Here is a 26,796-nt window from a genome sequence, read left to right on the forward strand (position 1 = left end):
TTCTTGATTTCAAATAAAAGTATTTACAGTATATTGTGAATTAAAACGCTTTTAAATTAGTCCTCCAAAAGCAAAAAAAGTCGGCAAGTGGTTATTAGTAGTAAGAATATTAAATCACGTCGTAGATATCTAATCAATGTTCCTGGAAACATCAAATCACAAAAAAAAGGTTGGTTGACCTCTTTTCATACACACATATTTAATTGGCAATGTGTACATACATACACACTTAAATATTAGGCACAATGAACCCTGGCAACCATAACAACAACATTTCATATCTATTGAATTATTTGATTCCCGTTATACGTCAGAAACAAGCAAAATTCGTTTATTTTTTCTAATTTTATTGTAAAAATATTCTGTATTGCATTTTTATTGTAAGCATAGTTGACTTTTGAAAATGAATGACTTTGGATTCATCGATTACAAAAAGCCAAGTGATGAGTGTAAGGACGATATGCGTACCTCCACATATCGGAGTCATGTCTATATGACAGACACGATGATGGGGAACCATATGCATGCCAAGTTCAAAGAACCAAAACCGTATAGCATAGACCCAACCTTGGAGAAACTGCGCACCAGCGACTACAAAGCCAATTATACATGGAAAGTAAGTAAATAGTATTGTAATTCTACAAATAGTGTGTATTTTACTATGTTTTGGTTTACAGTATGATGACCCAAATAAAGTGATTAATCCCTCGCTTGGTCCAAAAGTGCAACTAATGAAAAATTACGAAGATCGACGTCTACGTTTCATCAGTCGTCCAATGCGACCAGCCTGCAGCACCATGCACCAAGATTTTCTTTGGAATCCTCAAGCAGCACCTGTACCACCTACGCCTATAGCTTTACCCTCCCCTGTGGCGGCTTCTAAAGTCGTCATTAATCGTGCTAAACCGAGTTTCTCAAAATTACTCGATCCCGCAGCAACCACGTCACGCCTCTCATTTGTCCATTACACGCCCGCTGAGTTGATGGGTAGCGTGGCGCGACATGACAATATAACATTTTGGAATTGGCCTAAATATAATACGCAAATCAAGCGTGTTTTCCCCGGACGCGATGACACTCAATGCGATGACAAAGCTGCAAGGGAATGCCCAAAACGCCATTGTGAGTTCCCCAGCTTGGTACAACATGTGCCCAACTCTGGCATGACAACGGAGGTGCGTGCCAATTACATTGAGCCAATTAAACGCACAATCGACTTTGAAACTGCACACATACACAATCGTTTGGTATACGAGCCAGTAACACCGTTATCGAAGGAAACCGAATACAAGGTGTACGGTTCCGGCGAGCGAACACTGAAATATGTCTAAAAAATCTAACTCTCATTCAAATGCTTATATTAAAGTACCGTTATTTTCAGAATAAATCGTATGGTTATACACTTATATACAAATTTATTGTTTATTTGTTGTTACTTTTAGTATTTTATTGCTGCTTATAAAAGAGCTTTTGCACTCGCATGTTTGCCGTACGTCCATGCAATTATATAATAATCTGAATATGCTAAGTTGAAGTTTTATGTTTGCAAATTTAAGCTAGTAAAAATATGTTATTAAGATCCGTGCGGCTTGTTTGTATGTTAATCATAAAAACCACAATAGCTGTGATATCCAAGTTATTTCACATTGAAGTATGTAAATTAATGACTCTGAATGATAACATTGTTTATAATTTACAGGTAACCGGCGATAACATGAACCTATGAATGTTCAATTGAACTGAAAATAGTTTTTTAGTATCATTTCTTTTAATAGTATTGTAAAATAATAATTTCGATATTTTTCTGTTATGAACAAATATTGGGTAGGCGAAAAAGTCTTTTCGTATAATAGTTTTTAGCATAATTTTATGCTCCAAATCGTTTGAAGAAAATTTTAGAGCCTGCTCAATATAATATACATGAAGGCAAGCATAATGCACTACTGTGCAAAAAATTTTAATTGTACAAAAAGTTTTTTAATTTGGCACCAATCTTATTTTCGAAGTTTAGATAAAGATTACGAAATTAAAAACCACTAAAACCCATTGGGGTTCAAGGTTTTCAAGTTATTAAATTTGCAAGGCTTATCGCCTTTTATCAGAGATAAAACGAATTGCATTCAAGTGAGTGAAAGTCATGGTTTTTCAGAATTTTGCTCTTTAACCCGCTTTCTTGATAGCTGAAAATATTGCTACTATTTCTATAAAAAAAAATACAAACGAGTCAAAATTAATATAGGGCACAATATACATCTGTATATACATATAATATGCACACAATTTTAAATAAAATTAAACATTTATGTGTATTTATGATTAGTACAAAATTACACTTCATCTAAACTATTTGCTATTGCCAGTTTCTAATTAAATATACATACATACATATGTATGTATACATTAAACCATTACTATTGCCTGCAATAACGGTATAAGTGAGGTCCATAGTTTGATATGATTAAAGAGTAACTATTGATTAAAATATTTGTCTTCCGATTATGTAATTAATCAATTCTTTTTATACGTGCGAAATCCATGAGGCAGCAGATTATAGATGGATGTCGACAGCACCAGATCTTCGTCAGACTTCGTAACATTGACTTGCGATTTTGTAATGAATAGTGGTATATCGTTAGGCGCAAACTCCATTATAAATTGTCGACACACGCCGCACGGCGTTGTGAAGGCGTCCTCTTGATAAGCGACCACTGCACCTGCAACAAACTCGAGGTATCCCTCAGAAACGGCTTTGCTGATGGCGGTGCGTTCAGCACACGATGTGGGCGTGAAACTGGCGTTTTCAATATTACAACCTGCAAAGATGCGATTGTCTTTCGTGCGGAAAGCAGCACCAACGTAGAAGTTACTGTATTGTACATAGGCGTGCTTCTGGACTGCAATCGCTGCTTGTATCAGTTCTTTAGTAGGTTCATCTGCAAATTAACACATATGGACTTACTTTACATACATACATATATAAATATACGTACATAAATAACAAAATGTTCTAAAGCCAAATGTTTAACTGCAAGCATTCAATTAACAACAGTTAGGCGGTTGAAAGGCATTCACTCACCCAAATCACCGTATTTTTCGATGTGCTCAACAAATTCTGGTTTCTTCAAACCCGTCACCTGGTATATGTCCATTTTATGGAAAAGTTGATATATTATTCAATATCTATTTTAAAATTTCAAGAGCACAATTTCGCACAAACTTTGAAAATCAACGAGGCTGGTGTGCGTTGCGTATATTCTCCTCAAAGTATGATCACCAACTGAATGATTTGTATTTTGTTTCGCAGTCACCTTTCTGGCCAAAAAACTAATTAGTATAAAAAGCTATTTGTAGTTTCTTTCTTCTTCAAGCGTTCTTCTCTCCTTATCAATGCTTTCTCTATAAACAAATACAAATAAACGGTAGACATTAAATACAATAGTGCCGTGTATTTGCTGAGAAAGTTCGGAGAGTGCAATTGAGCCACCACCAAAAGCGGTGGAAAATCAAGATAACAGCCAACTATGCATTGGTAGATGTACGTGTGTGTTCTTATACAAAAAGTTAGTATATGCTGTGTGGCAAGAATGATGAGTAATTTCATTGTAGTTTTGTTTAGCTTTTAAAAATCTAAATACGCTTATATCTTAGCATTTCGATTCATAAAACCGCACTATTCGTACATACTATATATGTATGTATGTAAGTATGTCCTGTCCATAATTTAGCTTTGTTTACATTTAATTCAATGCATGGAAATTGAATTCGCAGTTGGAATTTCCGGTTTAAAGGCAGATCTACTACGTTTCCGTTCCATAGTATCCCAATTCGAATTCAATCATAAGAGCAAATAAATTATTTAAATAAGAAATGAAAGCTGATGCCATTAAAATACATATAAAAAAAGTTTTTTAAATTTAATAAATTCATTGATATATTAAAAAATATGGTAAATGCATTATAATAGTTCATCCAAAGGTAGATTTTTAACAATGTTGTTGATTGTTGTTTACAATTATTACTATATCAATTTATTTATTTCCCAGAAAAGAAAAGCTGCGAGGCAACAGATCCCGAATACTTGTGACTAGAACATGTAGCGGTGGACATGCTGGTTTGGCACAATATAGAGGGAAATCTCTTTGCATAGCAAATTCAGCTAGGAATTGCCGACAAACTCCACATGGAGTGGTAAATCCGCTCTCTTGCTGTGCCACCACTGCGCAGGCAACGAAATCGCGCTTCCCATCGCTAACCGCCTTGCAAGCAGCAGTACGTTCGGCGCATATTCCCGCCGGATATGCACCGTTTTCTATGTTGCAACCTGTATAAATTGATCCATCTCCCGTTTGTATAGCTGCGCCCACTTGAAATTTGCTGTACGGGCAATAAGCCATTCGCCGCGCCTCTATAGCTGCTCTTATTAGTTCTTGAGCGTCCGGAGCTGGAAAACCAAGTACAAAAAAATTAGTCACTTGGAATTTGTAGTTGAACGTATGTACATATGTACCTAATTCCTTGAAGTCACGTACTTGCTTATCTGCATTGGTATTATATACTATGACGCGTGGCATTATTTAAACAATAACACATATGTATATATGTAAATAATATATCCGAAACCTCTTTGTTGAATTCACGTATATTTTAGATTGCTACAAACATTCACAAAAAATATATTGAAACAATAGTGTCGAACTTTGATAGACTGTTTAAAAAAATTTAAAAAATATTGATCTGTTTTTCAACGATTGTTTACAAAAATGTGTGATAAGTTTACTTAAGATGCAAAGTACTAAATATTGTTAATAATTTCATTGTTTCCATGTTTTTATTCCTAAACATTATACACTCGGCAACCCTGCAAGTGTTTTTGTTTTCTTTGCTTTCAACGTGCTCCGCGATGTTTTATTCGTTTATTCCCTTTCTGATCTTCTAAACAAAATAGTGAATATTCGTTTAAATAAAGTTACAAATTCTTTTTGCAATTTTTGTTATCGTTAATGAATTGTGCTTATTGTAATCGAACTCTTGCTGAGGACGAAGATTGTCTTGAGTGCGTAGAATGTGATTCTGTGGTACATGCAAAGTGCTTACGCACGTGTCGGCCTGGTGATTTATTAGGTGATGTTTTCTTCGATTTCACCTGTGCGGCGTGCATGAATTTGCAAAATGATGCGCCTTCTACCTCAATGTCGGCTAAAACCGCAGCTCCACGCGAAAATTTCGTGCGTCAGCGTTTGTCCTGGTTCATGATTGTGGTTTTGACACTATACAATTTATCTGTGAAATCGAAAGGCCTTAGCCATCATGGCTTCTTCCATTGGCGCTCGCATATCGTGAGTTTTATCAATAAGAATTGGGACTTTTTAATGGAGCCAGGAACGTAAGTAACCATTTCATCCTCTATTATAATTAATATTAAATATATGATTAAATGGCTCGCATGTAGACGACGACGCAAGAATTGGTTCGGTTCCATCTCCGGTAACTTATCACATTACAGCCCCGAGTTTTTTTTATCCGGCCAAGAAACTATCCAGAAATCAGGTTGGTGGCGTCTTGCTCAGTCTAATTTAACTCCAAAAGCTATTCACAAAAAATGTAAGTACACAGAAGAAAACAAGATTACCTACAGAACTAATCATGTTTATACGATGTTGCAGATGAAGAATTTAGTCAGAAGCGTTCACAAATGCGCAATGACAAAAAAATCCATGAGGATATTGATAGCGCTGATGACCAACAGGAAAGCAAGCGCAGACGCCGTAATGATTCCGATGATGACTTGATACCCATAGCTGATGGATGCAGCCGTACTATGTATTATTTTAAAATTTATATGTATATTATAAAGTTTTTCTTAAAAATATTTATTTATTTTCTTCTGCAGACCATATATGGGTCGCACACCTAAAATAGCTAAGCAGCTTAATATAGTTGATGATGATATTAAAAACTTACAACAACAACAACCACTTAACACCGTTCAGTCAAGCTTAATGGACTTTTTGGCAGAAAATTTAGCGAACTACGATTTATTCAATTCATTGCCGAATATTTCCACAGACACTCTCGGTGGTGGAGATGAAAAAACTGATTTTCTTCCACTACTTGAAACTCACAATGATAACACAAATATTTTCAATCCATTGGAAGCGAAAAGCAAAATTAGTCCTGATGTGACTAATGCAAATACGAAGGAGCCTATAGCTGATAAATTCAAAAGCTTCTACAATTCAGACGATCACCATGAACAAAAATTGTCCACATTAGAAACCTCCGAACAATTGTAATTTTGTAAATTATTATAAAATTGCATTATCTACAGTATATTAATATCTTTGCAGGTGTCAAGAAGATTCTATGCAAACGCCATCTGAGTACAGTAATGATCCAGATGACGATGATGAATACCAACCGCGCATAGTACAAGTAACCAATTTTCAACAGCTCAACCAGTCTCCAAGAAAAGAGCTTAGCAGCTCAGTAGGTGAACAACCTTTGCTATCTCAGTTAGATCACACAATCAAAAAAGAGATAAAATCTGAGGCAGAACAATCAGAAAGCGAAGATGCCACAGGCAAAGCTAAGCGAACAGTTGAGAATCCTGAGTCGGATAATGAGACGGAGGAAACTACGACCGTAATGAGTGTTTGCAAACCTAGTCTTTTCACAAAAATACCACGGCGAAACTGGCCATGGTTGATAGAAGAAGATGAGGTATCTGAGGATCATATAGACAGCCAAACCATTGAAAAGAAGCCATTTCAGGAAAATGAAAGGTACATAGTTTAACAAAAAATAAAAATTTCATTTTATTAAAATGTTATAATGACCATTACAGTTTAATAATGATGAGTGAATACGAAGAGACCGAACTTTTATTGAAGCTTCGTAAAATATTCGATATGGAAGAAAAATGCAAAATTGATATTCCCGCCTATGTACGACGTTTCTACAGAAAACTTTGTGTGCGTGAATGGAAACGTGAACATGGCAAGTCACTTTTCAACTTAGACGATCAAATAAATGGCAAGAACAGTGATTTACTAGCAAACGAAGCCAAAGCACAAATCATTGATAGATATCAGGTATATTGAAGATTGATAAGTAATGGATATAAGAGATGTTAGAAAAGATTAAGGCTCGCTTCCTCAAAACTCTTGCAGCTTATATCGCTTTCTTCGGACAACATACGCAAATCGTTCTACGCACGAATCGCGGGATCTTTTGACTACGAAATGTTTGAATCGCCATATTCCCACCGAATTTTACATCCGTTCATCTACAGAGATAAGGAAATAGCTCCGCCTTGGTTGAAGGTATACTTTTATCATATTAAGTTTGGGATATTCTTAGATGAAATTTCTACTTTTCAGCTAATGTGCGAGCTCCAATTTACTGTTAATAAACAGTATCCGTTTCGCTCAACAATTGATTTTTGTTATGTGCGTCCTAATCACATTGCTGCAGTCAACGCTTTACTGCAAACAACCTTTTGGCCTGGGATCGACAGTAAGACAAAAGTGAATTTAATTCTCACACATCTAACACGTAATTGTTTTATGATTTTATAGTGTCTGAATGCCTAAGCTATCCGGATTACAGTGTGGTAGCGCTCTACAAAAAGTTGGTGGTCGGTTGTGGTTTTCTTGTACCTGATGTCGGTTTCAACGAGGCATACATTTCCTTTATGGCCGTTCGACCCAATTGGCAACGTTGCGGCATAGGTACTTTTATGCTGTATCATCTTATACAGGTAACCAATTTCTTGAAATTTCATCTGGGTCTTGAAACAAACACTATATTTTTTTATTTTCTTTAGACTTGTATGTCAAAGGACATAACGCTGCATGTATCCGCCTCTAATCCCGCCGTTGTGCTATACCAAAAATTCGGCTTTAAAATAGAGGAAGTAATACTCGATTTTTATGAGAAATATTTACCCATCAATTCTAAGCAGAGTCGAACTGCTTTCTTTTTAAGACTTTTGAGGTCATAGCATTGCTACTGTATTTGAATCATAACTTATACAAATAAAATAAAAAAATATTATATTTTTGTAAACGGTGAGTTAAATGTCTTGTATTAAACATAGTTAAATGAACCTTAAGTTATTTAAAACCGGATGACAAAATGTTTAGAATTTACTACAGCTTACAGGTGTTGTATTAACTTAAGCAAATATTTTCTCCTCTCGTCTCTTCTTAGTGACCACTGTGCCCGGCTTATGCTGTGCATCTGGATGATTCATGAGCTCTGGTGGACAAATCGACACCGGGCTAGCCATTACACATTGTTTAAGGTCATAGAATAGAGCGCTGTCATCTTTGGTAACAAATGATATCGCTACACCATTCTTGCCCGCTCGTCCTGTACGACCAATACGATGTGTGTAATCTTCAATTGTTTTCGCCATATCATAATTGATGACTAGAGAAACATCTTTGATATCAATACCACGACCAGCGACATCTGTTGCGACGAGCATATCTTTGGCACCAGACTTAAGTGCTGCAAGTGCATATTCACGTTGCTCTTGTCCTTTTCCACCGTGAAGCGTACAGGAATTGTAGCCCAATTTCTCCAAACCTTTGGCCAAAACATCGGCGCCCTTCTTTTGATTGACGAAAATGATGACTGGCGGTTCGATTCCCTTGGAAAGTATTTCCATCAATTTCTTACGCTTATCGTGTTCTCCCATCATGAACACGATTTGTTCGGTACGTTCGGTTGGCTTGCCTACTGAACCAATGTACACAGTCGCTGGTCGCCGCAAATATGATCTTGCCAAACGTTCCACAGCTGGGGGCATAGTAGCTGTAAACATAACAGTTTGTCTAAAAAGAATTAAACAAAAAAGTGACTTCAATAACATTTAAGTATAACATTAAATAATGACAAACACTAACCTATATTTCTTTTTAGAGTAGAAGTTTTCCATCAATTTACTCGCATCTTCAGCTTCCTCACTGTCGGGTTTTAAGTTTGTGACCGGCATGTATTCAAGAATCTTTTGTACATCGGGTTCGAAACCCATATCAATCATACGATCTGCTTCATCCAATACTATATATGTACATTGGCTCAAAACTAGGTATCGGTTCTCCAAAACATCGATTAGTCGACCAGGTGTTGCAATAACAATTTCACAACCCAAACGGAGGCGAAAGCCCTGCTCTTCACGTGATAAACCACCTACCACAACCACCGTTCGAATACCCAGTGGTTGACCAAATTTGATTGTTTCTTCTTCTATTTGTTGTGCCAATTCGCGTGTTGGTGCCATTATGATAGCGTATGGTCCTTGGTCTGCATCTTCAAGTCGTTCTATTTTTGGTAGTGATTGAATCCATGATAGCAGAGGTATAAGAAATGCTAGAGTTTTACCAGAACCAGTTTCTGCAACACCAATGATGTCGCGATTTTGCAAACCAATTGGTATTGCTTGGCGTTGAATAGGTGTAGGTTCTTTATATCCCACTTTATCAATAATTTCTATTATTTCTTTTGGAAAACCTGATTCCGCCCAACTGCGTATTGGATTCGGAATCTTACCACCTTTAATAGTAATATTGTAATCTTCTCTGAATATACGCCAATCGCGTTCGGTCATCTCTTCATGAGCTTTTTCAGACCAATGCCGATCATCCCATTTTTGCTTGTCTTCTTTACGTTTTACCTTCTTTAGACGCACCTTCTCTTGCTCCTTCTCGGCTTCTGTACGTCGTTTTTCTAATAGATCTCCATAAAACTTACTCTGTGTACGCTTTTGTTCTTTGATATCGATTCCAGCAACATTACCACGACCGAAAAATTGTACGTGATGTCGTTCTTTATATAAGTTGTTATAATCAATAGAAGTGTCTTCCCCAGCATCCCAATCGAATACAAATTTGCGATCATTAAGTCTTCGTACACGTCGCTTTTTCTTTATAATACCTAAATAGCGTTCACGTATCGCTTCCAACTCCTTTTCTTTATCCTTGTGTGAAAGGTCTTCGGCGCGTTTACTATCTCTATCCCTATCCTTGTCTCTGTCTCTCTCTCGTTCCCTATCTCGATCCCTGTCCCGATCTCTTCCTTTTTCTCGGTCACGACGATCATAATCTCGTTCACGGTCCTTCCGATCCATTCTTTCATTTTTAAGTTGTGTGTGTGAAATCCCATTATTGGCTGTATCGGTTCCAGCAATTGCAGCAGCAGTTGCAGCACTTTGAGCAATTCGCATAGCAGCTACTTCCTCCTGACGTCGTTTCAAGGCTTCGGCAGCTCTTTGTTCTTTAGTCAGGAACACAGGCTTGCTCCTTGTTTCCTCTTCCTTTTTCTTCTTTTCAAGTAGCTCTTCTAGTGACAGCGGTTCCTTCTTAGTCGATTTGTTCTTGTCGTCTTGCAATTTGACATCTTCCAGTTCCAAATCTTCTTTGATGTTCGGTTTTTTCTCTTCTTTTTCATCTTTCACTTTTTCTTCTAAACGACGTTTGTCTGGGACCTTATCTCGATCTCTTCCTCGAGACCTAGAGCGGGGTCTGCGTTCCTTTTCTCGTTCCCGTTCCCGGTCGCGGCCACGATCTCGGTCACGCTCCCGTTCATAATCCCTATCACGGTCACGCTCCCGTTCTCTCTCTCGGTCTCTATCCCGGCGTTCCCTTGAATGTGAGCGGCGTCTTTTATCATTGACCATACTTTCCTGCCCAAATTTAACTTTCTATGAAAACACGGAATTGATAATAAGAAAATGAATGAAAAACGTTTATAAACTACACTGCTGTTCCGTTGACAAATCTATGACATTTCAATTCATCTTCTTTTCACACTGCAAATCACAATAGCACAAAAGCGAAATATTTTGTCACCCGTGGTGGTTTCCAAATGTATATTTCAAAAATCATTGACAAGTCCAAAACTTTCCCACATTGCGTTAAAATTTTTACAAAACTTTTACTCTTCTCAGTTTATACAATAGTATACAATATCTTTCTATAAAGGGAGGCATTCATACAGAAATTAAAAAATTTTAGAAATGCGTACTTTTACTAAGTCTATGTACGAATTTTTATTTAGCTTCATCTGTACAAATTGTATTGTGAATGTTATTTATTTAAGAAGTGGCATTAGTTTACAATTTTCACAATTCAATGGTTCATATAAACAAAGTGAATTTTTACTAAAAGTGGAACTTATTTAATTTGCCCTTTTAAAATTGTGCACCGTAAAGAACATAACAAAATGTCGTCTTTCCGGAAAAAGGTATTAAAAATATTTCCTTCAATACAACTGAATTAGTAATGAATTTCATTTAGAGCACCAGCACAACAGAAAGCAGTTCGAGTTCCTCATCCGGCAGTTCTTCCAGTGGCAGTACTAGCTGCACTAATTCCGGCAGTAGTTCTTCCGATACTGAATCAAGTAGTTCGGCTGATGAGAAAAGTGGGGTTGAAGAAGTCCCTTCAACAACTAAAAGTCAAGCAAATACTCGTCGTAAAAGTTCGGAATTCAAAACTACTGCAAAAACAGATAATGCAGATAAAGCATCCTCTAATCAACCAGTTTCTTCTAAAACACGACCAAATAACAGTAATACAACATCTTTGCGACAAACTCGTGTAAGCAACCCATCAAGTGATGAAGAACTTCCACTCAGTAAAAAGTCGACAAGACCATCAACAACAACCAATACCACACAAAAGCGTAAACTTTCGGCATCAAGTGTATCTGCAACTCAAAGTCAAGGTAATCAACGTGCGACGGGTGGTAAAGCACCACAAAACAATTCTGGGAGATTAAATGCGCAGGCAACCAAAAATTCCGGTACTAATTCGAAGTCACAAAACGTTACTGCTAATGCCGATACGGGTTTAGATGGGAAGAAAAATTCGGCTGCTAAATCACCGCAAAGATCAGATGACTCAGATCAAAATGTATTTCCAACTAGTCGGAATAAGTCTGAACGTAAAGGCCAAGTTAAACTCTCAGCGCAGGCTGGTACTACAGCAGTTAATAATAACTCAGACAATAGATCAAAGCAATCGAAATCTAAAGTACAGCCTAAGCGTAATGTGGTTGCGAAAAGTAAGAATAAAAGTTCAGATGAAGACGAAGATGAAGAAGATTCTGAGTCAGAAAGTGGAAAATCCACTACTTCAAGTGAGTCGGAAGCAACAGAGAGCAGTAACTCCTATGATACTCAACCCGTGAAATCGGTTAAAGGGAAGCGAGCACCTACTGCTGCCAAAATTACGAATTCTGATTCAGATGATGAGGCTCCTCGTAAACTTACCCGTTCACTTAGCACTCGGCGTTCCAGACAACAACAGAAATCGTCTGCTGGCGTTGGTGGCGGAACAGAGAGTGAATCTGATGCCGACTTAGATATGGAGAAACATTCTCTATCCAAGAGCCCCGCTAAACGTTGCGTTTCCTCCAGTGGCGGTAGTAAATGCAAGGTAAAGAAAGAGACTGGAGTGTTTGGTACAACACCGGCCAAACCACGCTCACTGTCACCCCCCCAACATCTAGAAAAGAAGTGTCCCATAGAAGGATGTGATTCTTCGGGACATTTGAGTGGTAATTTAGACCGGCATTTTTTACCAGAAGCCTGTCCAATTTACCATAATATGTCGGCTTCCGAGTGTAAGGAACGTGCAAATGAGAGACAATTACGAAATGAACGGCGCATGCTTACTAACGATTGCAATTCAACTAATGCTGATGGAAGTAATCAAAAACAGCGCACTTCTGAACAAACCGAGTTTTTGACGAAGATTCGCGAGTCACGAACGAGATTTCGTCCAATAGCTGCAGCGATAAATACAGAGAAGGTCAAACTGGAAAAGGACTGCACTGATGAAGATCGAGAACCTAGTCTAATAGGGCTAGTACCCGATTACGATCTACAACTGTTTCGCGATGCCCAAGCAATCGCATCCGAAAAAGTTGAAGATGAATTGAAAGACCTACCTGTGGGAAAAGGCATTAAGTAAGTCAATAAATATAATAAAAAAATAATGATATAAAAGGTAAATTTATGCAAATTCATTTTCAGATATATAACAATGGGCAAATACAAGATGAAAGTTTGGTATCAATCTCCCTATCCCGACGACGCTGCGCGTCTACCTCAAATGTATATTTGTGAGTTCTGTTTAAGATATCAAAAATCTGAAACTGGTATTAAGCGGCATGCCGAGAAATGTGTATGGCGACATCCGCCAGGTGACGAAATATATCGAAAAGGCAAATTGCAAGTGTGGCAAGTCGACGGTAAACGACACAAACAATACTGTCAACATTTGTGCCTCTTGGCGAAATTCTTTTTGGATCATAAAACCCTGTACTATGATGTGGAACCATTCCTTTTTTACATAATGACCTTGGCTGATGTCGACGGTTGTCACACGGTGGGATACTTCAGTAAGGTAAGTCAAATTCAAGCTAAATAGAATTTTCATGAAATTAGGTATACATAGGTACATCATATGTAAGATCTGTCTACTTTCCGATTTCGAATTTGTTAATACTAAACGTTTTAAATTTTGTTTTCTTATATTACTTGATATAACGAAGTTTCACATATGCATTTGTATATATGTATGTACATACATACATATGTACATATATACATAAATATTAAAAACTGAAAACTGAAAAAACCGAACTTTTATTCTGTTAAAACCAAATAGGAATGCAGATCAGATCTGCATCTTTTCTTGCTTATAGATTGATTTTCTCATAGGAAAATATATTTTTATTGGAAATAATTTATTATTCTTATAATTGTACCTGAAATACATGTATAACATATGTATATTTGATATAAATTCTATTTAAGTGAAGGAATACTGTAGTTTTTGTGCTGTCCAATAGAGATTTCTTCATACTTGTTACCGTTAATCAAAATTCCAATAAGAAGTCCAATTGGATAAAATTATTTTGAGTACAGCAGGTTTTGTTTCTTCAAAAAGTGGTTTTTAAGTTTCAAATCCTTAGCATGCTTACATACATACATACATTCATACATATACATATACACATACAATCAATTTTCATTTTGGTTTCAAAAATAGTAACTGTATCTGTATGTTAGGGATTTTTGCACACCCATAATACTATACAACCATAGTAGTATGCACTTTGTTCTTGACCATACCCAAAAATGTTGTAACTGTAATCGTAAAATATGCACACAATTTGCGCCTCAGTTCCTCGACCTGCCCCGACTACAATTCGTGGCTGTTTGCCGGAGCTTCTGCTGTACGCGCATGTCTGGATCATGCCGTTGGAGTGAGAACAAATTGCATGAACAGCGACCGGCATGTGGCGGGAGGAGGTGATGACCGGCACGACAAAATATCATTGATTTTTTTATATTGCAGTGGTGCAGTAGTAGCCGGGAATGCATATAACGACTCGAGAGAACAACAGCAGACTGGGTTTGTGTTACAAATTGCGCATGCCGCGGTCTTACTGTGGTTGCCAGTGACTGGTGAGGTACCACTGTGTTGTTGTTGTAGCGAAAATGTTTCCCAAATAATTTTGAGGAACACTGTGGAGTTGATAATACTCGAAATGTTAAATAACCGTGTCCGTGTCGGTCACAGGACCCGAACTGTCGTGGGAATATGGTACCAGGTGGTCGATGCTTGGTATAGTCCATCCAATTTAAAAGCTATACACTTCCTTTCGAGTTACTAATTAAAAACGTAAAACCTTTTTTGATATATGGGCCTATCAGGCCTCATAGTACGTTCAAGTCTACACGCATGTCTGGTTACCTCCTTTCGAATAAAAGAAAACAGCGTAGTTTTCTACTATGCAATATTGTCAAACGTTTATGGATACTCACATCCATTAGATTTGTTTTTTTTTGTGTTTGTATTGGTCTACGATCTAAGAGCAGGTTGACGAGTAGAGTAGGTCGGGATGTGAGCTGTGATGAATGTGTGATTTGGAGTTGTTGTGTGGCTGCGTGTGCACTATGAAAAAGAGGGTTTCGGAGTGTTACTGCTTCGCCTATGCTTTTGTGGTAGGTTCAAAGCTTTGCATTCTATTGGTTGCCGAATCGTTGACGAAATTCGTTTGAAACCAGAGGTTGAGAAGCATCCACATGCGCGTATATAAGTGGGAGTTGTTAGCATTTATATAAATATGTATGTATGTATATATAAGTGACAACATTCCCACACATACATATGGACGTTTTTCAATGGGTATTCCCCTAGGAATGAGACTCCACTGTTACAAACAACAAAATTCTCATTCAGCCAGTGACCCACTCAAACCAGAAGCACCCGCTCCACGCCATCAAGCCATGGCTGGCAGACATTAAAGGCAGACGGCACTCGTTTGCTATGCCAACAGTAACGACAACGACAACAATAATAACAATGGAAATAACAACAAACGACAGACAAATCGCAGACGATTGGGAAGAGAGCAGACAAGTGAACGCGCGCCGTAGTCAGTATCGACAATAACAGTCTCGGATTCGGTCTCAGCCACTGCCTCTCCCATGGCCCGTTCGGCATGCAAGTCTATGTCTATGCACATACATATATATGTATGTATATTTGTAAGTAAGTAATTTACGTCGTCATCGCCAGCGCAGACGCGAAATCGGAAGCTTCGGATTGCAGCCAATGAACGACGAGCGGCATGCAACCTGAGTGGGGAGCAGGGGTTGTGCGCGCACAGTTGCTCTCTGCGACTGGGTGCAACGTAATGAGGTCGTGAACCTTTTCGTGCATTTCAGGGAGCACCTATGTACATATGTATGTACATATACATATACGTACCTAACAATGGAAAATCGCCATATCTATTGGCAAGCTGGAGTTTAGAGGCCGGGAAAAACGGTTGCGCTGCCCTGGACGTTTGGGCAGCATCACAAAGGATGCAGCAGCATATAGCAGCTGCAACTTACTCCATTTTGGTGCTGTTCATACTACACAGGCGTCAAATTTTCGGTTGTTTTTGGAGCGTTTGTATTTTTCTATTTTTTGCTGGTTTTGTTGTTGTATGGATATTTCTGTCTGGCTTTCGAGTTTTCGAGTGCAATGGCATGGATACCGGCAAGCCACTGGTGTGAGACTACATTCGCCCCACTTAAAGGATGCTGACATTGTCTCCGCCGGCAGTCTGAACAACGTGGTGGTTGCTTTTTTTCGCAACCGCGATCGAGTGCTGGTATGGGCCAGGGTACGTATACGCCCAGACACAACCTAAATTTATGTACATGGTACGTTCACGGCACATACTCACATAGATGGCGAGCTCTATCCGCAACGGCGGCGCCCTTCACTTTACACACCACTTAAGTGTCTACTATCGATATGTTGTGGTCAATGAACCCCGAAAATGCAAACTTTTGTGTGACTGTTCAAAATTCTGTTTCTTGTTTAAATTTGTTGTGAAAAAATCTATTCTATTTTTCGCTGTTTCACATATGTAAGTATGTATCTTCATATAGAATTTTATTAAATAATAACCCTTATAGACAGTAAAGCTTACAAAAGTTTTAAATTAAATTTCAGTAATGAAGTAAAAGTTATTAAATAAAAGAAATTATACACCAAGCGGAAGTATAGGCAACTTGAGCTCTTACTCCATGTCCAAAACGAACATATTCCCAAAGTATGGTTATTTTTCAATTCCTTTCTGTAAATATGTACTTGTTCCTTTATGGGGTTATTCTGGTCTTTTAAATTAATTTTTCACACAAAGATAAAAAAGTTTTAAAAACTTTTTCCTTAAAAATTTTTTTTTATATGATTTTTATTGACATTTAAAGAATAAACAAAAAAGTAAAAAAATCGTCGTGTTGTGGTGACTGTGAAAAAACCGTTATTCCCGGTTGATATGATTCCCTTGAAGTGATCTAAATCGAACAAATTGAAAAATATACATATGTACATACATATGTATGTATGTATGAATATACATATGTACATATGTATATTCATTGGGAAAGATGTCGTTATCGGATTGACCTTAACAAAGACAAAATCTCATAAAATCGCGTCGGCTTGAAAACAAATTTGCTTCCTGTTTTTGGATTTTTTTTAATAAAAATTTTTAAATTTTTTTAAATTAAAATTTTCCAATTTTTTTAAAAATAAAATTTTCCAATTTTTTTAAATTAAAATTTCCCGAAATCCGAGGCAGTCAATATAGATTAACAAAGATTAGCATCAACTTCCACAGGAATCGGTTAAGTAGAACTTGAGATATCATGTCAATCACAGCAAAAAACCAGTCTAGTGAAAAACGCCTTTAAAGCTTCGTCGTCCGTTAAACCGATCCAGTTGCCACGACATAAAAAACATCTAAAACTCAGGAAATAAATAATTTGAATTTTGAAAATTGCTTTTAGGGAGATATTTTTGAATATCTACATATCTATATAGTTATGAACAAAAAAAATCGATTTTTTTTTTTTAATTTTTACACCAGAAGCTACCTACTCCTTTATCTGTTAACTAAAAAGCCGTTTAATGCAGAAAATTAAAACTTTTTTAAACTCATTTGAATTTGCAATTTATGGCTCCAAATTTTCTATTTAAAAATTGCTTGTTTTTTCAGGAAAAGAACTCGTTTTACAACGTTTCGTGCATTTTAACTCTCCCACCATATCAGCGGAAGGGCTATGGGCGCCTACTGATTGACTTCAGTGAGTATAATATACATACAGACATCTGCATAAATGTTGATTATGAATTATGAGTATCATTTTTAATTTAAATATATTAAAACTAGAGGCCATAAGTGTATGTGTGGCATAATGTATAGTTTTTGCTATGGTTTTGCCGTAGACAATGCTTAATTCCACTTTATTTCAAGAAGTACTTATGTGTCCACGCTTCTCGATTCAATATAAATTCAGGGTATACATATATTCTTGGATTTAAAACCACCAATTTTTTATATATTTCATTATTTATTATTTTTTTCTCGAAACCTATTTTAGTTTTGCATTTTTATCAGTTCCCTTATATTTCGTTATAGTCTCCACGGTCTTCGTGTATGAGGAATATTATCCAATAATGAATGCTGGGTCTCAAGATGGGTGATGGGGTTGCGAATAGTGCCATTGAAAAAAGTATTTCTACTTGGATTAAGAGATAACTCTTCTTATATAGGATTAACAGTTTGCGTTGACGACTTTTCATTAAAGCTCAAGCAACAGTCACAATTTCTTCTCTAAAGACCCATACTATATTCCCTTGTTTGTTGTAATTAATATTGAGTAATACCGGCTTATTGACAATACTTTATTGTATATAAAATCAGGTCCGTTCGGTTTCGTAAACACGACTTTTGTAGAAACCGAAGCATTGTAATTTCAACCACTTGCTGGTGTTGGTTCAAGCATCCTATACAAATTTTGTGTCGCAGGAATATGACCTTACAAAGTCCAATAATCGCATTCCCCTAAATACCGCTAAATATGCGGTATTATGTACTGTGATTAGTCACTTCATTCATTAAAATATGAAAAAAACAATAAATGAGCTGATGAGTCAGAAATGCAATTCAATAAACCGCGAGCTGCTCAGTTATTCGTTTCCAAACATTTTCGCAAATTATTGCCGCCAACATACATAAGTACATATATATTTTTCCAAAGGCAACTTGTTATTTATACATATTCATTAATAAAAATTATTAATACAATTTTTGTTTTCTACTTGGAAAATTCATTGCTAAGCCACACCTACTGCTGTCATTGCAACTGCTTCGGTTTTTGGCTCTTTGATGGAGATGTGTTGTTCGACTATTCATACAAAGTGTCTGCAAGAACACCATCAAAGACAGAATTGCAGTATAATGCGAAACACCCATGCATACGTGATTATGTATTATATTATGAGTAAAATTCTAGTCTCTGTACGTATAAACTCCTTCGACCCAAAAGGAAATTGGGGAGAGCTTTTGGACAAATTCCTGCAATATAATCAAAGCGAAAAGGAATTTATTGAAATAATATTGGATTTATATGTTAGAAAACTACAGTTCGATTAATAGTTTCGCATATATTTTAACTGATTCTTACATAAACCGATACCCATATCCTTTGGCAATCGACTCTACGCTGCCGAAACTGTTTATGAGCTCTAGGCTGGCACGAATATTTCTTAAAGAATATAATACTATCCTCCACGCCTGAGTTCTTGTTTTTCCAGCAGGGCTTAGCAATGCCCGCGTACGTGTATAATCTTACATATTGCTGTATCGCCGCATATATAGTCGTTCTTTAACCGATGGCCATCCCCTCATCTCATTGAATGCTTGTGAATCACAGTGCAGCGACGATGCAACGCCTGACAATCACCAGCCATAACAACAAGAACAAAGGCGAAAGCATCGGCATACCTTGCCGGCTTGCCAATTTGCGGACTTGTCGCCTCGTCGCTTTTCCTTGTTACCGTGAGCCGTCGACTGGGTGTAACGTGCTTGCCTTGCGTGTACATACTTATGTATGTATGTATGTATGTATGTGTATGGTGGCGGTCGTTTGTTGGGGCTTGTTGTTGCTTCGCCACACACAGACTGGGCATACGTCTGCGGCAGAGACGTACAGAGTTTCGTTTCGTTTCAAGCGACATTGACCTTACACCACTTCACATTGCTGATATTCTCGTGTTTATACCCAAACTCATGTTTGGGCTTATGTGCCACTGCGAGATACTAATTTAATGTATGCACTGCACGAATATACATATCCATGCAAAAGTAATATATATTTACACACACACACACGGGCACATACAATGTGTATGCAGAAAAAGTCATATATCAGTTCTGGCCGTTCGTGTGGCGTTCAGATTCACTCTGGCGTGTGGTCTGCACTTACTGGCCTTTTGTTATTGTTGTTATGCGCCAGCTCAGACAGCCGATACATACAAATTCAATCGTTGCCCGGGCCCAGGCAGGGTCTTTTTCAATGCTCAAATGCGGAAGGAGAATCCTTAAAAAAAGTCTTCATAAATTGCACAAAAGTATTTGATACATACAAACACACAGTCACACATACATACACTGATTGTTATGTGCGTATACGCACTTAGCTACAAAGTGATCTGCCACTAGTCTGCCAAGCGCCGTTTATTTTACTAAAAATTTTAGCTGGTTTTTATTAAAATATTTATTTGCATAACGGTAAAAAGCTGTATGCTCGAGTTTCATGAAAATTTGATCTTAAATTCGCTAAAAAAATAGAAAAAAGCCAATGTAGCTAGCTACGTATTGATATAAGTATTGGTATGTCCATTTACTTTAGCCCAGTTAGTGTACTAGGCTTCGGAACTGTTTCCAAGATCATGTGAATACCACTTGAACACTTGAAACTCCGGAATTTCCGATGCCAACTGCTCCTAGGTATGGATCGACGGACCCTGATGTTTTGATGAAGCGCTGAGTCGCCTAATTTCGTTTCCAGTCAATTCAGTTGGTTAGCTGTTGAAATGACATTAAAAATGTTTCAATTGAGAAAGTGTCGAAATGCTTTTATTTAGTCTTTTTAGGAATTTTTTAACACATGCCTTACGATTATTTAAAATTTTCGCTACACATTTCATCGAACTTTTGAGTTGGTCCGAAGAATTGTTTTTTTTTTCATGTTGGAAGGCTTGTTTCCCGGTACACTAGGCTTAATAATACATAAAAAATATAAAAAGTGATGTAGGGTGTGACATTTTATACTCTCGTAACTAGCAAGCCTGGGAAACACCTTCAGTTGTAGACCAAACTTTATATTAAACTAAATAAGTTGTCGTCATGATTTCATCCATTTAAGGCAAAAGATAACACTGTTGTAAGAAAGAGATGCTTTCTGAATTTCATTAAGGTTTCTTACATACCGACCGATAGATGCGGTAAAAAGTGAACCGGAAATTCGAAAATATTTATGTTAAGTCTATGGATGCTATGGAAAGTCTTGTCCCGATTTTACCCATTTTTGGCACAAGTTGTAATTCGTTATCGATAATGTTTAGACATCAGATTAAATAACTTGCCTACTTGTGGAAAGTTTTATTCTCATAGCTTCATTGATGTTTGATTTGTATACTGTAAAGTGAAAGAATCATATGGCATATAAGTAGGATTGTCATCCGCTAATTTTAGTGTCTAATAAGATGGGTAACCTCACACACCAAATATGATTGAAATGAATCGAGTAGCTCCTAGGACCCTAGATCTAAGATTTCACCTCTTCCCTAGGATCTAGGATTTCACCTCCAGGTTCTTCTCCACCTGATATCCTGAACGGAGTGAGTCTTCCTCTTCCTCTGCTTCCCCCGGCGGATATTGCGTCGAATACTTTGAAAGCTTAAGCGTTTTCATCCATTCGGACAACATGACCTAGCCAGCGCAGCCGCTGTCTCTTAATTCGCTGAACTATATCAATGTCGTTGTATATCTTGCACAGCTCATCGCTCCATCAAATGCGGTATTCGTCGTTGCCAATGCGCAAAGAACCATAAATCTCTCGAAAACACGTAGCGTCGACTCATCAGATGTTGTCATCGACCAAGCCTCTGGGCCATACAGCAGGACTGGAATCATGGGTGACTTATATATATAGATCTTTGTTCGTGGAAGGTGAAAATTTAAAAAGAAGCAGTTCCAGTATTAGCTGAGATTTACATTTGAACAGCAAAGGTTCGATGGACGTAAATATATTATATGTGCTCATATTGGAGTCTAGACATCTGCTATTCTTGTTGTTCAGAGGGCGCTACTTGCTTTGCCCGTCGGAAATACTCCATCGAGCTCGATATCATTCCGTGAAAGACGAAATACTCTAAAAAAGCTTAAATGTTAATCAAAGCAAACATTGTCATCATGTCCAGGATTTGAATCCTCCACCCCCCGTAGGAATGTTTTTCTTCCGACTTAAATACAGTTTTATTTTACATTCATGCGAACCAACCGGCTCGACTTTGTGACTAAGTGCGTACAAAATTGTTTGTGTTTCAGTGTTTATCCTCATTGACGAAAAGTTAGTTCTTTGTTGTGCCGGAGCAATGCAAATTTGGCAAAACTCGCGTTTATTAATAAATCTACAATGCGTTATTGCGTTCTTATTTTATTGATTTGCGTAATTGTCATTTTGTTTGTGTTGACAGTGGCGGCGACGGCGGCGGAAGCGGCAGCGGTGGCGACGTTGCTGGCTGATGACGGCGAAGTACATAGTGTTGAGCAGACAACAAAGGTCAGGACAGGTCACAATGAAAGGGCGTCGTCCTTGTTATGGTACAGGCAGCAAATGATTCGCCGAGTACCGGTTACTTGTGAATTTAGTTGCGTAAGGGCATTTCATACTCACAAATTGCATAACAGACTTTTTGCCAAACGTTAAATTGGCATAATTTGGCAAAATAGCACAGGAATTGTGACGGCACAATCGGCAGCGAATACGATTACAGGCACTCTTCTGCCTCGGAAGGCATTTTAGGCATATTTCTTGGCGTCAATTTGCCAATACGAGTTTTTAAAGCATACTGCTAGGCGTTTAATAGCCTGTGGACATGTTAGCTGTTTCTTCTGCAGTCACCGCTCAGTCGCTTGAACTGAGTAGTCGGTTCTGCACTTCGGCTTAATAACACTTTTGGCTACGCCTGCACGCGGATCGATAAAGTCGTCTCGTCATTGCCCATGCCCATGCCGCGCTGGTACGCGTGCAAGTGCTGTTTTGTTTGTATGTATGCATGCGCGTATGTTCGTGTGTGTGTGTGCAGACTTCAGTGCTTGTGCTGGAAAGAAAAATCAAAGCAGCCTTGCTTTCGTTGCCTTACGTAGTAGTATTACTCGCACACGGGGTGTACCATGCGGGCGTGCAACCGGCCTTTGGGGGTATGTGGGTGAGCGTTCGTCTGCCGCGAAATGCAGGACAGGGTGTGGCAGAGCAGAGCTAGCGCTGCAGCAGTGGTGCTGCAGTAGACATGGCTCACTGGTGTTGTTGTGCGGTGCAACGCACAGAAAGAATTCAACCCCTTTTACCGTTTGAGACTTGCACAGCGAGTTTCGTGTTAAGGTGAGTTGGGGTTTCGCAGAACTTCAGACGCCAACCGCCAAAAGCATAAATTGCTACAACACAAACCCTACAAAGCACTCCCTCATACGCTGCGGTGGCAAATGTAATTCGCTGACAATGTACAACTCTTTGTATGTATGTATGTATGTGTATGGCACAAAGTAAGGAATATTATAAGCTGAGCCGCAAACATATATACAAACACACGCACGGCCATACAAGGTGCGTGGGTTGAATGGACGCTTGCTGGCGCTGTCGCAAAGCTTTTTGCAAAAGTTGAATGACGGAATAGAATTGTGCTGTTCCTGCAACATTCGTTCGCTCGTCCAGGGTTTTGCCCGTTAAAGCGTTGTAGTATATAAATAAAAGTATTTGTATATCGACATTTGAAGTACTCATCCTTAAGTTTGGTCTGTCTAGACGCATGTGGATGGCGTTTTATTAACGGGGAATGACAAAGTTGGTCAAAACGCGGGGTTGAGGAGTGCAGCAGACAGGCAAAAAACATTATTCATTGAGTTTGAGGGTAGACACGTGATGCCAAAGAACTTGAAGGCGTTCACACGATGACCCTGTACTCTCACTAGTTATAATACAAATGACAAGCGTTGTATGGAATTCTATTTTAACAATTTTTATCATTTCTTATTTATTCACACTTACATAGGTTACCTTCTGACTAGAGTGGAGGGCAAGATTGGCTCGCCGGAAAAGCCACTGTCGGACTTGGGTTTGATATCCTATCGGTCTTATTGGAAAGATGTGTTGCTGGATTATCTGTGCACGCGAACCGGAAATACCTTGAGCATAAAAGATGTGTCGCAGGTAATATGCGCAGCGTGAAAAATAAAATATTTTTTATTTAATATATGTGACCTGGTCTACGAAAAGGGATCTAACGTGCGAAAACTAGTTTTCTGGGAAAAGCTGTTAAAAGTAATCATCAGTTTCTCGTTATCTCATTAATTGTTCTCCTTTTTTTGACACCTAAGCCCCCTTTTCGTAGACCAGGTCACATATGTATATTGTTATAAATCGTGCATCCTTTCGAAAAATCGGTCCACAAGAATTATCTTCTGCTCACGAATTATTTTTCGTTCTTTCTTTCTTTTATACTGTGCAGGAAACGGCAATATATTCATACGATATCGTGAGCACTTTGCAAGCCTTAGGCATGATGAAGTACTGGAAAGGCAAGCATATCGTACTTAAGAAGCAAGTGAGTATATAGTTCAGTAGTGTATAGTTCAAAATTGTCTTCCTCTACTTGTCTGTTGAGGCTTTAAAATATTTAAAAATAATTGTCTAATTTAGTTTGTTGAGGCTTTAAAATAATTGAAACTAATTTTCTTATATAATTTTTCTTGTAATTTAAGGATGTACTCGACGAATACGAAAAACGTGTTAAGCAAAGGGGCAATTTTCCAAAAATTGACGACAGTTGTCTACGCTGGAGCCCGTTTGTGCCAACCCAAACTAATAACTCCCCATAATAGTAGGTCCTAACTTCTCGTACGGAGGCGATAGTCATCATCTACGTGCACTGATTAATACAGTTAATAAATATAATTTTATGATTAAAGCGTGCTTTGGCAACAGTGAATATATAAAGCTGCGGCTTAACTCATTAAATACTGTACCAATATTTAGCGTGTCAACTCACTCTCATAGAGAGTCATAGTGCAAGCCACTCGAGTGAAAATGGTGATCTCCACTATCACTGGTCTTTGCTTTTTTCAAAAGCTCTGAACTCTCTTTAAATTTAAAAAAAATCCTTATATCGAATATGTATGGCGTTCAAAACAGTTGCACAGACATTGTATATAGTATATTAGTAAACCAAATATTTAGATAATTCTTAGTGGGAGAGTATCAACTCAACAATTCATTCACAACTTTTAACAAACAAAATTGATATTGTTAAATTTAAAATATTAATTGTAAAATATGTAATGTGTAAATATTGAAATCTGTAGATATAATTGATAGTTAATTTAAAGTATGATGATAAATATTTTTACAAAGTAAATAAACTAATTGCATTTTTAATTTTACTCAAATTGCGATTTCCTGATAAAATAATTTTATCAGATATTAAATATATACATATTTATACATATTGGTAGGAATGTACAGGGTTTATCTGAAAAGTAATAGGACCGATTTTCTTCCGCCGCAACTGTACTTCGGAGCTTGCGCGCACCAACTGGATTCGGTAGAGGGCGTTCCTAGCTGACGAACGAACGGCAGGTTAGTTGTCTCCGAGTAAAAGTGAGACATTAAAGTCAGAAGTGACATCAAAGGCATCGTCCACCATAAATTTGTTCTTCCTGGACAAACCGCCAACGCCAAGTTTTATGTGGAAGTCCTCAAGAGACTCAAATGAGGGGTCACTCGGGTTCGACAAGACATCGCAGTCGATTGGAAGTTGAACCACGACAACGCCTCGGCTCATACCGCCTTTCTTGTGAACAGCTACCTAACTAAGGCCGGCATCCCAATGCTTCCGCAACGCTTTACAGCCCAGATGTTACCCCCCGGCCTTTTTTGTTTCCAAATGACCGATGAAAGGCAAGACGAAACTAAAGGCTTTTCCGGAGAATGCCTTCTGTGACGCCTCCAATGCTTGGAAATCGCGCTGGCAGCGCTGCATCAACGAAATTTGATATTTTTTAAATCGACTCAGTCCTATGTCCTCTCCGGATAAACCCTGTATCATGAATATTTTTTAAGATACAAATTTCTATCTCATGAAATAGCGAAGTTCATAAAGTGATATTTGAATTTGTCAACGTCTATATAATCTCATTACTCTGTGACTCAAGTTGTCTTAAGATTACCTTAATGATCTCTAAAACTGACCAAATGTATATGGTAGACCTAAAAGTACTCTATAGAAGCAGTTGAAATAATATTTCATATCTCAAACTTACATACAATATCGAAATATACATATGTGTATGTATGTATGTACGTATAGTTATACAGGTAAGATACAAAATTTTGGTAGTGGTTTTTGAAATATTGAGAATGGAGAAAGCAATGATTAGCCAGTTGGGGAATGATAACAGTTCGCCAATTCGCCTGTCGAATTAATAATAATTTTACGTTTTGTCTATACCAATATTTTACGTACTTTTCACGTTCTTATGCTCGGTTCTTTAAGTACTTGCTGTGCTTCTATGTATACGTAATTAACAATTAATTATTTAGTAATTATAATTAATTGTAATATCTTTTTACACCACACAGACCTTTAAGCTCTGCTTATTTAGATCAGCTGATGATTTTGGTTGGGATCCTCTCATGCCATAGAGCCGGCACCAACGTCAACTTCCTTGAGTTATCGAAACTTTGTGACTCCCCCTCACTAGAATTGCACTTAAAACACAGACGTGCATGTGCAACCGTTGCAAGTGAGAAAACCTCGCATTCGCCATACGCATGTAAACATTCGTGCATAATCGGGTTTCGGCGCTTGCTCACTACCATTTACAAACAAAGCGGCCGCAAGAGCAGGAGCAAGAGCAACAGAATCAGAAAGAGCAAACTTAAATACCCCAAGAATATGGTCATAACAACGGTCGTGGTGGTTATGGTTATGGTGGCGATGACGATGACGACGACGATGACTTAGTGGCTGCAATGGAGTCGCAGTCGCAGAAGTAGACAGAAGCAGCGGCGTTAACAGTGGCAGTGGCAATGCCGATGGCATTTGTTGTCCAACAAGAAGTATCTGCCAGACAGGAGACGTGCGACGG

General features: G+C 37.9%; 6 protein-coding genes across 6 annotated transcripts; 3 read left to right on the plus strand and 3 right to left on the minus strand.

Annotated features, from left to right (window-relative positions):
- The first annotated feature begins 40 nt into the window (after positions 1–40).
- Positions 41–1,420, plus strand: LOC120767840. Its single transcript, XM_040094133.1, has 2 exons — positions 41–616; positions 678–1,420. Exons 1-2 carry the CDS (start codon positions 404–406, stop codon positions 1,329–1,331), a joined length of 867 nt encoding a protein of 288 aa, XP_039950067.1. The 5' UTR covers positions 41–403; the 3' UTR covers positions 1,332–1,420.
- An 867-nt stretch (positions 1,421–2,287) lies between these two features.
- Positions 2,288–3,300, minus strand: LOC120767841 (cytidine deaminase-like). The gene is made up of 2 exons (XM_040094134.1): positions 3,077–3,300; positions 2,288–2,933 (listed from the first exon to the last, which is right to left on the minus strand). The coding sequence occupies exons 1-2, from the start codon at positions 3,147–3,149 to the stop codon at positions 2,509–2,511; spliced, it is 498 nt and encodes a 165-aa protein (XP_039950068.1). The 5' UTR covers positions 3,150–3,300; the 3' UTR covers positions 2,288–2,508.
- A 653-nt stretch (positions 3,301–3,953) lies between these two features.
- On the minus strand, positions 3,954–4,718 carry LOC120767842 (cytidine deaminase-like). Its single transcript, XM_040094135.1, has 2 exons — positions 4,508–4,718; positions 3,954–4,441 (listed from the first exon to the last, which is right to left on the minus strand). Exons 1-2 carry the CDS (start codon positions 4,569–4,571, stop codon positions 4,029–4,031), a joined length of 477 nt encoding a protein of 158 aa, XP_039950069.1. The 5' UTR covers positions 4,572–4,718; the 3' UTR covers positions 3,954–4,028.
- Positions 4,719–4,876: 158 nt separating this feature from the next.
- On the plus strand, positions 4,877–8,067 carry LOC120767837 (cysteine-rich protein 2-binding protein). Its single transcript, XM_040094127.1, has 10 exons — positions 4,877–5,383; positions 5,450–5,601; positions 5,664–5,820; positions 5,891–6,289; positions 6,348–6,782; positions 6,845–7,091; positions 7,170–7,322; positions 7,380–7,515; positions 7,578–7,759; positions 7,826–8,067. The coding sequence occupies exons 1-10, from the start codon at positions 5,001–5,003 to the stop codon at positions 8,000–8,002; spliced, it is 2,421 nt and encodes an 806-aa protein (XP_039950061.1). The 5' UTR covers positions 4,877–5,000; the 3' UTR covers positions 8,003–8,067.
- On the minus strand, positions 8,053–10,784 carry LOC120767836 (probable ATP-dependent RNA helicase DDX23). Its single transcript, XM_040094126.1, has 2 exons — positions 8,913–10,784; positions 8,053–8,840 (listed from the first exon to the last, which is right to left on the minus strand). The coding sequence occupies exons 1-2, from the start codon at positions 10,682–10,684 to the stop codon at positions 8,177–8,179; spliced, it is 2,436 nt and encodes an 811-aa protein (XP_039950060.1). The 5' UTR covers positions 10,685–10,784; the 3' UTR covers positions 8,053–8,176.
- Positions 10,785–11,229: 445 nt separating this feature from the next.
- Positions 11,230–25,032, plus strand: LOC120767835 (histone acetyltransferase KAT7). Its single transcript, XM_040094125.1, has 7 exons — positions 11,230–11,250; positions 11,304–12,979; positions 13,046–13,418; positions 17,581–17,668; positions 23,703–23,860; positions 24,159–24,254; positions 24,412–25,032. Exons 1-7 carry the CDS (start codon positions 11,230–11,232, stop codon positions 24,526–24,528), a joined length of 2,529 nt encoding a protein of 842 aa, XP_039950059.1. The 3' UTR covers positions 24,529–25,032.
- Positions 25,033–26,796: the final 1,764 nt, after the last annotated feature.

The sequence above is a fragment of the Bactrocera tryoni genome, chromosome 2, assembly GCF_016617805.1.
Source record: "Bactrocera tryoni isolate S06 chromosome 2, CSIRO_BtryS06_freeze2, whole genome shotgun sequence".
Taxonomy (NCBI): Eukaryota; Metazoa; Arthropoda; class Insecta; order Diptera; family Tephritidae; genus Bactrocera; species Bactrocera tryoni.